At 40.7% G+C, this 15,437-nt stretch overlaps 1 protein-coding gene across 3 annotated transcripts; it reads left to right on the forward strand.

The window, feature by feature from the left end:
- Positions 1-603: 603 nt before the first annotated feature.
- On the forward strand, positions 604-9,019 carry GGCT (gamma-glutamylcyclotransferase). 3 transcript variants are annotated; one of them, XM_032642183.1, is made up of 5 exons: positions 604-793; positions 1,402-1,573; positions 5,515-5,660; positions 6,601-6,736; positions 7,863-9,019. In XM_032642183.1, exons 2-5 carry the CDS (start codon positions 1,433-1,435, stop codon positions 8,004-8,006), a joined length of 567 nt encoding a protein of 188 aa, XP_032498074.1. In that variant the 5' UTR covers positions 604-793; positions 1,402-1,432; the 3' UTR covers positions 8,007-9,019. The 3 variants fall into 3 exon arrangements, with proteins under 3 accessions (XP_032498074.1, XP_032498075.1, XP_032498073.1); XM_032642182.1 differs by lacking the exon at positions 604-793 and having other exon boundaries at positions 969-1,573; XM_032642184.1 differs by lacking the exons at positions 604-793; positions 7,863-9,019 and having other exon boundaries at positions 916-1,573; positions 5,515-5,572; positions 6,601-6,727.
- The last annotated feature ends 6,418 nt before the right edge of the window (positions 9,020-15,437 follow it).

Consider the following 15,437-nt stretch of genomic DNA (forward strand, 5'->3'; position numbering starts at 1 on the left):
CTCTATTTTAAAGGAGGAACCAGATCATTGCAGCTCTATTTACAATAGCCAGGACATGGAAGCAACCTAAGTGTCCATCGACAGATGAATGGATAAAGAAGATGTGGCACATACATACAATGGACTATTACTCAGATATAACAAGATACGAAATTGAGTTATTTGTAATGAGGTGGATGGACCTAGAGACTGTCATACAGAGTAAAGTAAGTCAGAAAGAGAAAAACAAATACCGTATGCTAACACATATATATGGAATCTAAAAATGGTCTGAAGAACCTAGGGGCAGGACCGGAATAAAGACACAGACGTAGAGAACAGACTTGAGGACACGGGGAGGGGGAAAGGTAAGCTGGGACGAAGTGAGGGAGTAGCATGGACATATATACACTACTAAATGTAAAACAGCTAGCTAGTGGGAAGCAGCCGTATGGCACAGGGAGATCAGCTGGGTGTTTTGTGACCACTTAGAGGGGTGGGATAGGGAGGGTGGTAGGGAGGGATATGTAAGAGGGCGGAGATATGGGGATATATGTACACGTATAGCTGATTCACTTTGTTATACAGCAGCAACTAACACAACGTTGTAAAGCAATTATACTCCAATAAAGATGTTGAAAAAGAAAACCAAAAAGAAAAAAAAAGGAGGAACCAGAGACAGAAGTGCCGGAGGTTAGGCTTCCAAGTAAACAGCAAGCGTCGTGATTTGAACGCTGCACGCTACTTCCACCAGGGAAGGGAGCCCCTGACACTCAGAGGAGCTTTTCCAGGAAGCCAAGCGTCCTTAGAAAAGGTATCAGGGAGGTGATCAGGGCTAGGGGTACGGGTACCAGCGTGTGGGGGTAAATATACGTCCCGACTCCAAAAGCAGAGAGCGGGACAGGGACGACCTGCTGGGTTATGGACCGTGGGGGGAATGGCCAGAGCTGTTGTTTCATCTTAAATGGACCAAAAATTCCCTAAAGAGCACACACAGCCAGTGAACCACGCAGGAAGCACCCAAAGGTAAGAAAATCTGGCCAGGTCCGGCGAGCTACGACCCACAAATGGGGGACCTGACCCGCCCCCGCGAAGAGGGAGCCAATCAGAGGGAGCCTTGAACACGGGGGCGGGACAACAGAGGAGCGGGCCCAATGTGGAATCAGCCCTGGGTCGCCTCAGGGCAGAGTATTGCAAAATCCAAGCAGCGAGCGGAGAGGAGGCGGTGGGCTAGCCAATCAGAGGGAGCAACTCACAGCGTTGGGTACTGGCAGCCATTCAGAAGAGTGGTCGCAGATGACTCGCCCGGCCCCAGCTTCCCGCCTTTCCCCTAAGCTCTAAGGCAACGCGGCGCCGCGCTTCCTGGACTGGGGTCGTCGGCCACCGCGCTATGCTCGTCCTCGCCTCGCTCTCCTGCTACAGATCCCAGGTCCGTGCAGGCGTCCGCTGAGACATGGCGAACTCGGGCGGCGAGGACCTCCGGAGCCAGGAAGGGGAGAATTTTCTCTACTTCGCCTATGGCAGCAACCTGCTGACGGAGCGGATCCACCTCCGAAACCCCTCGGCCGTGTTCTGCAGCGTGGCCCGCCTGCAGGTCAGTGCTCTCCACCCGGCCCCTGCGATGGCCTCTGCCCCCCTCTGCAGACGAGGGAGCCAGGATTTCGAGAACTCGCTTTCTCTTCGCCGCTTGTTGGCAGCACTGGGCCGGGAATGCAGCTCTTTCTGCTCAAAGTACATCAGGGTTCCTTGCACGACCCCGGGCCGGTCGCTCTCGCCCTCAGCCCTGTGCTTGACCCCCGCTGAGCTGTGCTACTCTGGCACCTGTGCCTCCCAGTCTACCCTGAGGTCTCTCTCCTGACGTTCTCACCAGCTGCGCGTTCTGCCCAGATCCCAGCGCCTCTCCCTTGGCCACTGATTTAGGGGCATCATCACAGAATCCATTAGGTTGTTCCCTCTGAGAAGCCTTCTCTGACCCAAGTTAGGGAATCAGTTGCTTTCTGTTCTGTACCCCACTTTGCTTGCCAGGACTTGTCACCTGGTTTTGTAAAAATCCATTTACCTGCCTTTTGCTCCCGATCTGAGAGGTCCTGAAAGCTGGAGCCGTTTCTTATTCACAGTAAGGGCTGTGCTCAGTTAAATCAAGTGGCTGGATGAACCTTCGCTTGCCTTGGTAAGAATCATTGCTCTTAGTACAGTCCATTTATTCATTTAGTGCGTATTCTTCCAGCACTTACCTGGAGATACAAAGATGGTTGAGTAAAGCTGGCTGCTTTCAGGACCTCCCAGTCTATAGGAGAGACACTCGAACAAGTTATGTACAAAGCCTTTTGACATTGTTGAACCAAACAAACATGGTCTCTGCTATCGTTGTCAGGGTTCTTAGTAGCAAGCAACAGAAGTGGCTGATTGAAGCAGAAAAAGAATGTGTTGAAAGGCCGTTTGAAGAGCTCACAGAATGACCAGGAAGGTAGGACCACAAAGCTGACAAAACAAGCAGGCATAAAAGGGAAGCTCTAAAACAGCCAGTATCACACCAAACAGAACCAGCCCAGGAGGCCACTGTTGCGTCGCCGCTAAGCCTGGTAAACATGGACGTTGCATTGTACATCACCTGCGCTGGACCCTGCCTGCTACTGTCACTGCATCTCCAAGTTCCTGAAACCCAAATCTGGTTGCCACCACCAAGGTGGACTTTTCTGCTGCCCTGGGTCACTAGTTTCCAATTCAAAGCCCTAGGTGGGTGTCCTGATTGGCTACGTGCCCATGCCCTGACTTCAAGAAAAGCTGGGAGAACCAACTTCTGGCATTTGAAACTTCAAAAATGGGAGTCAGGCTCTGAACACTGTCTACCCCCAAACTCATAAGGCAGGGAATTCCCCAAACGTGGGAAAGAAGTTCAGATGGTTTATAATTGGAATGCAGCAAAGAGCTATCAAGCAAATGATTATTCCGTCACAGGTATGGTCAGTCTTAAAAGGAGATATATTATACCTTACTCTCTGCTTTGTTCTGAACTTAAAACTGCTCTGAAAAAAAGTGAAATCTTTTTTTTTTTTTTTAAAGGAGACATTCAAGGTGCTATGGAAGTGTATGACTTGGGGACCTGACCTAACCGGGATGCTCAGTAAAGCCATTCCTGAAAATGTGACTTTTAAACTGAGACCTGAATGACTGGGGAGGGGGGAAGCAAACAGATAGAATGAACAGCAGGGACAAAAGACCTCAGGAAAGAAAAAAGCTGGACCTTCCAGCTAGTGTGGCTGGAATCTAGTGTGTGAGGAGGGTGTAGCATGAAGACTAGAGAGGTCGGGAAGGGCCACACTTTACAGGACCACAGAGGCCAGAGAAGGCTTGGGTCTTTATCTTGAGACCAATGAGAGGACCTCTGCCAAATTTAAGCAAATGAAACATCAGATTTACATCTTTGAAAGCTGGTTCTGGTTGCTATGGAAAATGGATTGGAAGCAGTGGATGTAGGGAGCCCAGTTAGGAAGCTTTTGCAGCAGTCCATGCTAAAGATAATGGTACCCTGCAGTGGTAGCAGTGGACGGTAGCTGGTTTTGGGAGATATTTAGGAGTGAGTACTGTTAGGCCTTGGTGATTGATTGTGAAAGGAAGAGGAGATAATGGGGATGACTAAGGTTTTTGACGCAACAGAGTAGATGACAGTGATGTTTGTGAAAAGAAGAGGAGAATTAGTTTGGGAGGGAAAATCAAGCTCGGTTTGGACATGTGTTTGGCCCTTAAACAATGCCGGGATTAGTGGTGCCGACCCTTCACCCAGCCGAAAATCAGAACTGCCATCTCTACCTCAAAAACAAAGGAATTGATACATGACTCACCCAAGGGCAGGAAGCTGAAAAAGTCTGGATAGAATCAGGACTCAGACCCTAGTTCTTTTGATGCCACATATTCTCTATTTTAATCTCTACTCGAACTTTTCCCCATACTTAGTTAATTTGATGATATGTAAAAGGAAAATATAGATGCTATATTTATTGAAAAAAATTCACGTATACGTGGACCTGTGTAGTTCAAACCCGTGTTATTCAAGGGTTAGCTGTACTGAGTTTGAGATGCTTGTTGTATATCCAAGTGAGCAGAAAAATATTAGTGAACATTCATTAAATACTCACTATATTCTAAGCACTTTTGAAGCTCAGAGGAGAGATCTGAGCTGGATTAGAAGACGACTGGAATATTGGATGGTATTTGAAGCCATTGGAGGGGATGAGATTGTCCTGAGCAAATTGCTGAACAGAGAAAAGGGCCTAAACTGATCCCTCAGAAACTCCAACATTTTCAGACCAGGTAGTGGAGAAGGAGTTGGCAAAGGGGATTGAGGAGATCAAGGAACAGCCTAAAAGAAAGGAGACAGATCAAGACCTGGTGGTTAATGATGTCAGAAGCAGCTGAGAAGTAGAGCAAGACAAGGAATGAAAATTGTCTATTGGATTTAACAATAGACAACCAGTTCCTAGTGTGGTTGTAACTTTTATCAGATCCCCTGATGTCCTGCCAGGCATACCTGGTCCTAGAACATCCAGTATACCAATTGAAGGTACGGGTCACTCAAACTGACCTTTTTTGTGAAATTCTGACAGGTTTTTAAGAAAATAAAGGTGACAGAGATAAAATATAAACCTTAGATTTATTATCTAGTCTAACCTTTTTTTTTTTTTAATCATTAAGGAAGCTAAGCTCTGGAAAGATGGAAAGAAATCTTAGACCAAACAGCCAAGTAAGGATTTTTAATCTTCCTGGCTGTGTCCTTTGATTACTCATCTCTGTGAGGGAGGAAACTAAACTCGAAACCTTGACTCCATTACTTATTAGTTGTGAGACCTTAGGCAAGTTGCTTAATCTTTTTAAGCCACAGTTTTTCTTTATGTTAAATGGGTATAAAAAGTTGTTGACAGGATTTTTAAAAAGTCCATATAAAGCTCAAAGCTCAGAACCCAGTAATTTTCCAGTAAGTGTTAGCTGCTCTTATGATTATTATAGATATGTTAATACAATTCAGGAATATTAAATTTATAAGTGTACAGATCACCCTCAAATGCCAGCTCCCTTAGGACAAAAAAAATAATGCTAATAGGATACACTTACATACATAAAAGTGGGAAGAATGTTATAACCCTTAGGTAGCCATCACCCAGCTTCAACAATTATGTACACTATGATTGTCTCTAAGTTAAAATCTATGTGTGTGTAAGTGGGCTGGGAAGTGGTTTTCAAAAATAAAGATAGCTGTGTTAAGGCCTCAGGATTATGGGATTTATCTTCCCTTTTAAGCCTCTTGTTTATGGTAAGATATGTGTACATATTCAGTATACAGTTCATTTTTAAAGAAAAATATGAAAAATTATAGTCCTTGAGATCTGGGTCCTTGGTTGTTTATCTTTGTATTTTTAACAGAAGGAACTCAAAATTTGTTTTAGTTGCATGGAGTTCAAGGTAAATCTTTTTTTATTTTGAAGAAGGAAATTTTGGTTCACGTGGATACTGATCATATCACTTTGGTTTCCTTTGCAGGATTTTAAGCTTGACTTTGGCAATCCCCAAGGCAAAACTAGTGAAACTTGGCATGGAGGTATAGCCACCATTTTTGAAAGTCCTGGCGATGAAGTATGGGGAGTAGTATGGAAAATGAACAAAAGCAATTTAAGTTCTCTAGATAAGTAGGTGACTTCTAATTAAAAGTTAAATAATTACTAATTTAGAAAGTAGATCATATGCAAGGATGTGTATATATGTGTTGGTTTTTCAAAACCATATACGATGGACATATTCTTTATACTTTAGAGTTAACCTAAAAGGTATAATGTTCATTCCTAAAAAGAAAAGCCTAGAAGGGTCACACTCTCTGATTGAGATTTGGGGAGACATTTGTAATCTCTTCTATAATTGATAGAAGTTCTTATTTTCATTCTATTTGTTTTTTAATAAAATATCTTTGTAGTTTCATATTGTGAGAAGGCATGAAGATTTTTGTAATTGTTATATAATTTTATTGATTTCAAAAGGTCAGTTTTTATTAGTTTTTAAAAAGTAATTCTTTAAGGTGGCAGTTGAATCAGTAAAAACAGTAATAATCATCTGTAAAAACTTCAAAACATATTAGAAATGCTTTGATGCTCTTTATAAATAGAACTCAAGAGTTGTGTGGCAGAGCATTTAATGCAAAGAAAGTGGCAGTGAAGAGTAGGATTTGAGAAGAGCAGACAAGCATCTGACATGCTTATTACTTTACTTCACTTGCAAACAGGAATGAGCCATCCTCTCTACTTTTCTCTGGGTGGATATTCTCTTGCTGTCAGCACACATAGTCGTTTTTGTAGCCTAGAGAGCAATGTTTCAGTGTTACAAAGCTTGAAATAACTACACTGAAGCATGTTTTTAGATAGGCTAAATATAGAGGTCTATTAGAAGCATACCCAGTAATAGTAAGTCTCCAGCTTTCTAACTGAAAGGCTAAACTTCCTTTTGATGTGGTGATACTTCTGCTCTATCCGAAAATATACAGGGAGCAAGTACATCCATAAGTAGTTAAAATTTTTAATCTGGTAAACTAACTTGGCTAAGTCAAGTATGATTAAAATTTGACTGTTCTGGTTTCAGGCAAGAAGGGGTTAAAAGTGGAATGTATGTCCCAATAGAAGTTAATGTTTCTACTCAAGAAGGAAAAGAAATAACCTGTCGAAGTTATCAGATGACAAATTATGAGCGTGTTCCCCCATCACCCCAGTATAAAAAGGTATCCTTTTAACTAACTACTTACAAAGACTTTTGGTGATTCCTTGTTAATTTTCACTGAGCTAAACTAAAGAATATCTTGTTTTTAAAAGGTTTTGTGTGTTTTAAATTCTACATGTACAATTCATTTTAATCAAAATGTTTTTTAATACAAAAATGATATTTATTTACCAAATAACTAAATGTTCAGATTTATTTATAATGATAGAAATATGTCCCTAAAACTTCATTTATTAAAAAAAAAGCTTGTAGAAATGTATTTGAGTCATAATTCTAGACATGTTTTTTACTTTTTTAAAGTAGAAAATAGCATGTATGAGTGTATTTTTTGTAGAGTTATTCTATACCCATGCTTTTATAATCATTTTTTTCTTCCTCCATAAAACAGTATTTCATGAACACCAAGATTCATTTTTGTAGGTAAAAAATATATTTCCTACTGCTGAAATGTTTTCCATTTCCAGATGGAGGGAAAAATAAGTCACACTGCTTTTCAGAATCAGGGATACCACGCCCTCAAGCACCAAAAAAGAATTCAGGATAGAGAGTCCAACATCCCTTTTCAGAAACCCAAACTTAGGTACCTGTTGGCAGGCCCAATCAGGACATGATACCTGGAGAGGGTGACTCAGTTCCTGGGCCTAATCTGGAATTTTCTAGAAGGAACCTAGAGGAATTAAGCCTGGTATGGATCTGGGAAGTACCCCTGCACACACTTGCTACTTATTCCCTCACGTCTAATTCAGAGGTAGAGTAGACTCCAGGATTCAACTACAACTGCTACCTGTAAACTGGAAATTTTTTTGGAGAATGGTGTTTGTTTCTTAAAAAAATCATGCAAATTCTGTACAATAAGTTTTTCTCTTAATATAAAAACATTTTAAATCATATTACTGAGTACAAATGCTCTTCCATAAGGGTGGATCTTGTGGCTTTGAAAACTCCCTGCACATTCATGTCCATTGTGAGAGGAATGACTTTCCCTCCATTTTGTTCTAGAATTGTTTATTCCAGAGTTACCTGAAAGCTAATATTTCATACTTTGATACTACAAATAAAGCTGTGGTATACTAAATTAAATTATGTTCCTAACTAAAGGGTTTTTTGTTTATTTTAACCATTTCTAGGTGATTTGCCTGGGTGCAAAAGAGAATGGTTTGCCACCGGACTATCAAAAGAAGTTAAACGCAATAGAACCAAATGACTACAAAGGAAAGGTCTCAGAAGAAATTGAAGACATTATCAAAAAGGGGGAAGCAAAAACTCATTAGAACCTAATAGAATACGTCTACAGATATTTTCTCTATATGCTAATACATTTTTAACATTTAGAACAGGGATCTGGGATATCTCTCTTTAATATATTTTCAACAGTGTCCTGAAGGGGTATCTCACTTGGGTGATTCCTTGTTTTCAGGTTATAAAAAGGCCAGGATAGGAGTTAGACAATTGAAAAGGGGGCCTTGCGGCATTGGAATGCATGACAAGTGGATGTGAGTATTCCTTCTGTGAACCCTTAAAGTTATTTTATTGAGTTGATCTGAAGTGTATTTTTGCTCTGTGATAAAGGGTAGATTTGCAACTTGAGGATGGTGCTGGTAAATCACTCTGCTCTGGGATTTTTTCTTAGTCAGCTTACTAAGAGCAAGCAAACTGCAGAAGCAATCGATTATAACAACTTCAAAATTTCGAAGATGGCATACTGTTCTTAGAGGAGTAAATGTGTTTGTGGTTTCACCTATAGTCCCTACTGAAATACCACATTTCCTTTTGTTAGAGAGACTCACATCATCACACATACTGGATCTGGTCTTGGTCTATAGCCAATCTGTACTAAAGGATAATTGCACAGACTCTGGAACCAGACAGCCAAGGATTGACTGTCAGTTCCAGCACTTTCTAGCTGGGAAACTTTGCATTATATGACTGTGCCTCAGCTTCCTTGCCTGCAGACTGAGGACAGCCCAAATATCTATGTCTTAGGATTGTTTTGAGGCGTATATATATATATATATATATATATATATAAGCTTAGAACAGAGCCTGGCATATAATAAGTCTTAGCAATCATTATTGTTCTTACTGAAGAATTAAGTTTGTACAGAGCTATCCTTGGAACAAGATTTTAAAGTAGAAGGGTCACGATTATGAGGGAAATGTGTTTCCTGGAAGCTGAAATTTGATTCTTGGCTTACCAAGAAATGGTCACCTTCTTAAATGTACTTACTGAATAAGTGGAAGAAAGAAGAGTCATGAATAAAACAACACTGGTTATCAGAAATTCTCTTATGTCTCTGTGGAATGCAGTGAGCTGGACCTTCCAAACACGTTATTAGAATGAGAGGGAACAAGCCACAGGAGCATAAAACAAAGATTTGGTTTTTACTCTTGGGAAGAAGGACCAAAGGACTTTTCAGCTACAGCTGCAATTCTGTAGTGAGGCTGAGCCATAGACTACAGGTTTGACCATGTTTCATAGCTGTTACACCTCACTGTTTTCAAGTATACCCTCCGGTATTCCAGTTTTCGATAGTTGTTAACTCCTCCCCAAAAGACCAAGTTTGTCTGTGACCCAGAACACAGTTATGGTAATATAGTAAGCAAGGCTCAGTTGTGCTGTAGATTATTCTAAAATCTGTCTCTCCTACCTAAAATGACAGCTTTCATTAAGGAATTTAAAACGTTAACAATAAAATCTTCATGTCTGGCCTTTTAACAAAAATCTGTTAATCATGACTATTTTTCCGGTCGTTTTCCAGGTAGTACTAGCAAATGTCATATGTAAGGAATTTCCATTTCTACCAGTGATTTTGGCCCTCTAACCACAATACAACCAGCTCCTGGATATACTATAGCAAACATAGTTTTTGAAAAGCATTTCTGGGCTTGAAAGAAAATAAGGAAAATCTTGAAGTTGTACCAGCCCCTCTCCCACAAAAAGAAAGAAGATAAAGTGAGCTGAAAGGCTAGACAGTAATGGTAAACAAATGGCCCAGATATCCTTGCCAATAATAGCCCCAGAATTAGATGACTAACCCTTTCAGGACAGGAAAACTGAACCTGAGAATTCTGTATGAAACCAGGACCCTTGAAGAGAACTAAAACAGTCCCCAGTTAGTAAGCCTGGTGGCTCCCAGCAGAGATAGATGCAAATCCTCTCTGAAGAAAGCGATCCTAATTCAGGTTCTCAGGTTTTCCACTTAAAAATTTAAAAGATAATAAAAGGAAAATGATACACTATGAATGAGAACAGAAAAAACAAATTTACATCCCTAAGGTTTCAGGATATTGAAATGATCAAAAACAGAACATAAGTATATTTGGAGACTGACTTCTGGGAAGATGGAATAGACATACTCTTCCCTATTCCTTTAGTTAAGTACAACTAAAATCCCTGAACATAGTATATAAAACAAGCAGAACAGCTAGAGACCTTAGGACCCAAGGCATGACATGGTGCTGAATTCCCTGGATTTTCTTTTGCCTCATGCATCTCAGACTTCTAGCTGAAGAAGCCAGCATCCTGAAAGCACCAATGAGCATGAGCAGAGATGAAAAACAAACAAACAAAACAAGAAAAGCTGCTCTCTAGCCAGAGGACTGGGAAATGGACAGTCTAGCCAGATAAAACTTAGAGAATAAGTGCTTTACCCCAGCCAAACACCATGGAGAAAAACTATGGAATCCTCACCTCCACCCAAGCCAGCAAAAGTTCAAGAGGGAAGCCTGGACTTCCACCCTTGCCAGGTTGTAACAAGGCACCCTAACCCTGTCCCCCACCAGCATTGCCAGGGTAGTGTCAGAAAAGGCTGAGTAGGGAGCCGCCCAGCAGTAACAATCACTCCCCTTCCCCCCCACCAGTAGTGTCAGTGGAGACCATGTGAGGAGCCTGTACTTAAAACCCCATCTGACAGTAACAAGGTGCCCCTCCCTATCCCTGCTGGGTGGTGTCAGAGGAGACCAAGTGACAGATTAGGACTTTATCACCCAGTGGTAACAAAGCCACTCTTCCCTGTGGTGTCAGTGAAGGCCATGTAGGGGGCAGTAATGAGGCATTCCTACTCCTCCCAGTCAAGGAGGTATCTGTGGAGACCTGGTGGGAAGCTGAGACTCCTACCTCCCCTCCGTAGTAACAAGGTGGACCCTCCCTTGGGTGACACCAGAAGCTGGGTGAGAACCTGAACTTCTACCTCCATTTAGCAGTATCGAGGCAGTTGCCCACACCTTCCTCTGCTGGAATGGTTTCAGAGTAATCCGGTTAAAATAGGAGATTTCAATAAGATCCAGAGTCTCATCATTTCCAAAATGTCCAGGCTTCAACTGAAAAATCACTCATCATTCCAAGAACCAGGAAGATCTCAAACTAAATGAAGGAAGACAATCAGTAGATGCCCAAACAGACAATGACAGATACGTTAAAATTATTTGACAAAGATTTTAAAGCAGACATCATAACAGTGCTTTAGTGAGCAATGAGGAATGTGTTTGAAGCAAATGAAAACACAAACATTCTCAGTAAAGAAACAAGATATAAAGAAGAACTAGATGCAAATTTTAGGACTGAAAAACACAGTAAAATTACAGTGAAATTAAAAGCTCAGTGGATGGGGGCTTCCCTGGTGGCGCAGTGGTTGAGAGTCCGCCTTCCGATGCAGGGGCGCGGGTTCGTGCCCCGGTCTGGGAGGATCCCGCGTGCCGCGGAGCGGCTGGGCCCGTGAGCCATGGCTGCTGGGCCTGAGCGTCCGGAGCCTGTGCTCCACGGCGGGAGAGGCCACGACAGTGAGAGGCCCGCATACCGCAAAAAAAAAAAAAAAAAAAAAAAAAAAAAAAAAAAAAAAAGCTCAGTGGATGGGTCCAACAGCAGAATGGAGGGAACAGAGGAAAGAATCAGGGAACTGGGAGAACAATAGAAATTAACCTTGTCTGAAAAGCAGAGAGAAAACAGACTGAAAAAAAAAAACAAAAAACAAAATAGAGCCCTAGGGACCTGTGGGGATATAACAGAAGATCTAACATTTGTGTCATGGGAGTCACAGAAGGAGAGGGGAGAGGACAGGCTGAAAAAGTGACCAAAGAAATAGTGGTTTAAATATTCTGAATTTGGCAAAAGCCACAAACCTACAGGTTAAAGAAGTTTAATGAAGCCATGACAGTCTCACATGGTTTAACCTAACAGACACCTAACTCCCAAGTTTGTGGGTGGGATTAGCAATAGTGTACATAAAATGCCCAGCACAATGGCTGGTATACAGCTGTTGTCTAATAAATAGTAATTAACATTTAAAAAGAAAAGAAAAATCTGAGTGAACTCCAAACATAAACCCAAAGAAATCCACACCAGACACATTGTAGTCAAACTTCTGAGCACTAAAGACAAAAATTCTTGAGAGCAGCAAGTAAGAGATGATACCTTACCTACAGGAGAAAAACAATTTCAATTACACCAGATTTCTCATCAGAAACCAGGGAGACCGGAAGGAAGTGGCACATTTTTCAAGTGCTGAAAGAAAAGGACTGTCTACCCAGAATCCAGTGAAAATAACCTTTGAGAATGAAGGGAAAAATCAAGACATTCTCAGATGAAGGAAAACTAGGAAAATTTGTGGCCAACTGACCTACCCTAAAAGAATGACTGAAGGAAATTCTCTTAACAGAAAGGAAATGATAAAAGAAGGAACTTGGAAACATCAGAAAGGAAAAAAATAACATGGTAAGCAAAAGTCTGAATAAATACAATAGAGTTTCCTTCTCTTGAGTTTCTTACATAATGGTTGAAGCAAAAATTAAAATATTGTGAGTTGTGGCTCTGAATATGTGTAGAGGTACTATTTAAAACAATTATAGGGGCTTCCCTGGTGGTGCAGTGGTTAAGAATCCACCTGACAATGCAGGGGACATGGGTTTGGAACCTGGTACTGGAAGATCTCACATGCCACGCAGCAACTAAGCCCATGCTCCACAGCTACTGAGCCTGCGCTCTAGAGCCTGTGAGCCACAATTACTGAGCCCACGTGCCACAACTACTGAAGCCGGTGCGCCTAGAGCCCATGCTCCGCAACGAGAAGCCACTGCAATGAGAAGCCCGCGCACTGCAGTGAAGAGTAGCCCCCGCTTGCTGCAACTAGAGAAAGCCTGCGTGCAGCGATGAAGACCCAATGCAGCCAAAAGTAAAAACAAAAAACAAAACCCCAAAACCCTAACACAGGCATCCCCAACCCCTGGGGAACTGGGCCACACAGCAGGTGGTGAGCAGTGGGCCAGCAAGTGAAGCTTCATCTGCTGCTCCCCATCATTCCCATTACTGTCTGAACCATCCGCCCCGTAGCTTGCATTACCGCCTGAACAATCCGCCCCCCATTCATGGAAAAATTGTCTTCCACGAAACCGGTCCCTGGTGCCAAAAAGGTTGGAGACCGCTGCCCTAACATATCAATAAGTAGATTCAGTGTAAATGATCTCAAGACACCAATTAAAACACAGAAACTGGTGGAGTGGATTAAAAACATGACCCAGCCTTACTTATGCTGGCTATAAGAAACTCACTTCAACTATAACAATATAAGCAGCTTGAAAATAAAAGGATAGAAAAAGATAGATTATGCAAACATTAATCAAAGGAAAGAATGAGTGGCTTTATTAATATTAGATAGAGTAGATTTCAGGGCAAAGAAAATTACCAGAGACAGGGGGCATTATGGTAACCCTTACCAGTTCATTTTGTGAACCAAAACCAGGCACAGTAGAAAAAACCAACCAAACAAAAATAAGCCTGCAAACCAATATCCCTTATGAATATTGATTCAAAGATTCTTAAAAAAGAATACTAGCAAATAGAATTTAGCAATACATAAAAAGAATTCTATACCATGACCAAGGCGGGTTATTCCAGAGCTGCAAGTCTGGTTCAATACTTGAACATCAATCAAAGTAATCCACTGTATTTTAACTATTATTACAAATCATGTGATCACATCAGTAGATGTATAAAAGTGTTTGGCACAATTCAATACCCATTTATGATAAAAAAAATTCCTCAGAAAAATAGGAACAGAAGGGAACATCAACAACTTGATAAAGAGCATCTATAAAATATGTACAGCTAACATTATACTTAATAGTAAAAGACTGAATGCTTTTCCCTTAAAACTGGGGACAAGGCAAGGATGTCTGCTCTCACTATTCTTATTCAACATAGTACTGGAAGTTCTAACCAGTGTAGTGAGGCAAGAAAGGGAAATGAAAGGCATACAGATGGGAAAGAAATAAATGAAACAGTATGTACAGATGACATGATTATGTAGCAAACCCCTAGGAATCTATAAAAAAGTATCCCTTAGAACCAAGAAGTCAGTTCAGCAAGGTCACAGGTTACAAGATAAACATACAAAAATCAATTGTATTCTATATACTTGGACATGGAAATTAAAAATATAATACCATTTACAATTGCTTTTTTTAAACTAACTTTTTAATTGTGATGAAATTCACATACATAAAATTAACCATTTGAAAGTGAACGACTCAGTAGCATTTAATACACTCACAATGTTGTCCAAACACCATCACTATTTACTTCCAAAACATTTCCATCACCCCAAAAGGAACCACATATCCATTCTTCCCTCCCCCACCCCCATTCCCTGGCAAACATCAATCTACTTTCTGTCCCTATGAATTTACCTATTCTGGTTATTTCATATTAAAGGACTCATAAAATATGTGACCTTTTATGTCTGACTTCTTTCACTTAGCATAATATCTTTGAGGCTTATCAACACTGTAGCGTGTATTAACACTTCATTCTTTTTCGTGGCTGTATAATATTCTATCGTATGTGTATAATGATTTGTTTATCCATCCATTGATGGACATTTGGACTGTTTTCACCTTTTGACTATTGTGAATAATGCTGCTATGAACATGTGTGTACATATATATTTTTCAGTACCTCTTGTCACTTATTTTGGGTTTATACCTAGGAGTGGAATTGCTGGGTCATATGGTAATTCTATGTTTAACTTTTTGAGGAACTGCCAAACTGTTTCCCGCGTTGGCTGAACAACTTTACATTCTTACCAACAACATATACACTTTTTTAAAAGGAAATACTTAAGTGCAAACTTAACCAAACGTGTAAGACTTGTATACTGAAAACTACAAAACACTGATGAAAGAAATCAAAGATCTAAATAAATGGAGAAGCATACCATGTTCATGGTTTGGAAGGCTTAATATAATAAAGATGTCAATTCTCTCCAATACAGGTTTAACACAATTCCTATCAAAATCCCAGCAAGATTATTTTTCTAAAATTTATATGGAAAGGCAAAGGAATTAGAATAGATAAAGCAACTTTGAAAAAAAAAAGAATAAAATGGTAGGAATCCATCGACCCAATTCAAGATTGTATGGTATTGGCAGAGGGATAAACACACAGATCAATGGAACAGAATGGAGAACCCAGAAATAGACCCACACAAAGGTGGAGAGGTAATTTAATGGAGGAAAGATAGCTTTTCAACGGTGATTCTGTAGCAGCAATTGGACATCCATAGGCAAAAGTAACAATTATAATAAAATTAACCTTAACTCAAGTCTCATTTCAAAATTAACTCAAAATTAACTCAAATGTCTGACATAAAACTGAACTTTTGGGGAAAGAAAGGAGAAATTCTTTAACATCTAGGGTTTTTCAAAGAGTT

Source organism: Phocoena sinus, chromosome 9 (genome assembly GCF_008692025.1).
Source record: "Phocoena sinus isolate mPhoSin1 chromosome 9, mPhoSin1.pri, whole genome shotgun sequence".
NCBI classification, from domain to species: domain Eukaryota; kingdom Metazoa; phylum Chordata; class Mammalia; order Artiodactyla; family Phocoenidae; genus Phocoena; species Phocoena sinus.

What these genes read in the sequence shown, in the direction of transcription:
- GGCT (XM_032642183.1), top strand. Translation starts at nt 1,433, where the DNA reads ATGGCGAACTCGGGCGGCGAGGACCTCCGGAGCCAGGAAGGGGAGAAT. An exon ending in GCAGCGTGGCCCGCCTGCAG is followed by an intron (nt 1,574 to 5,514) that starts GTCAGTGCTCTC and finishes TTTCCTTTGCAG; the next exon opens with GATTTTAAGCTTGACTTTGG. An exon ending in CATCACCCCAGTATAAAAAG is followed by an intron (nt 6,737 to 7,862) that starts GTATCCTTTTAA and finishes AACCATTTCTAG; the next exon opens with GTGATTTGCCTGGGTGCAAA.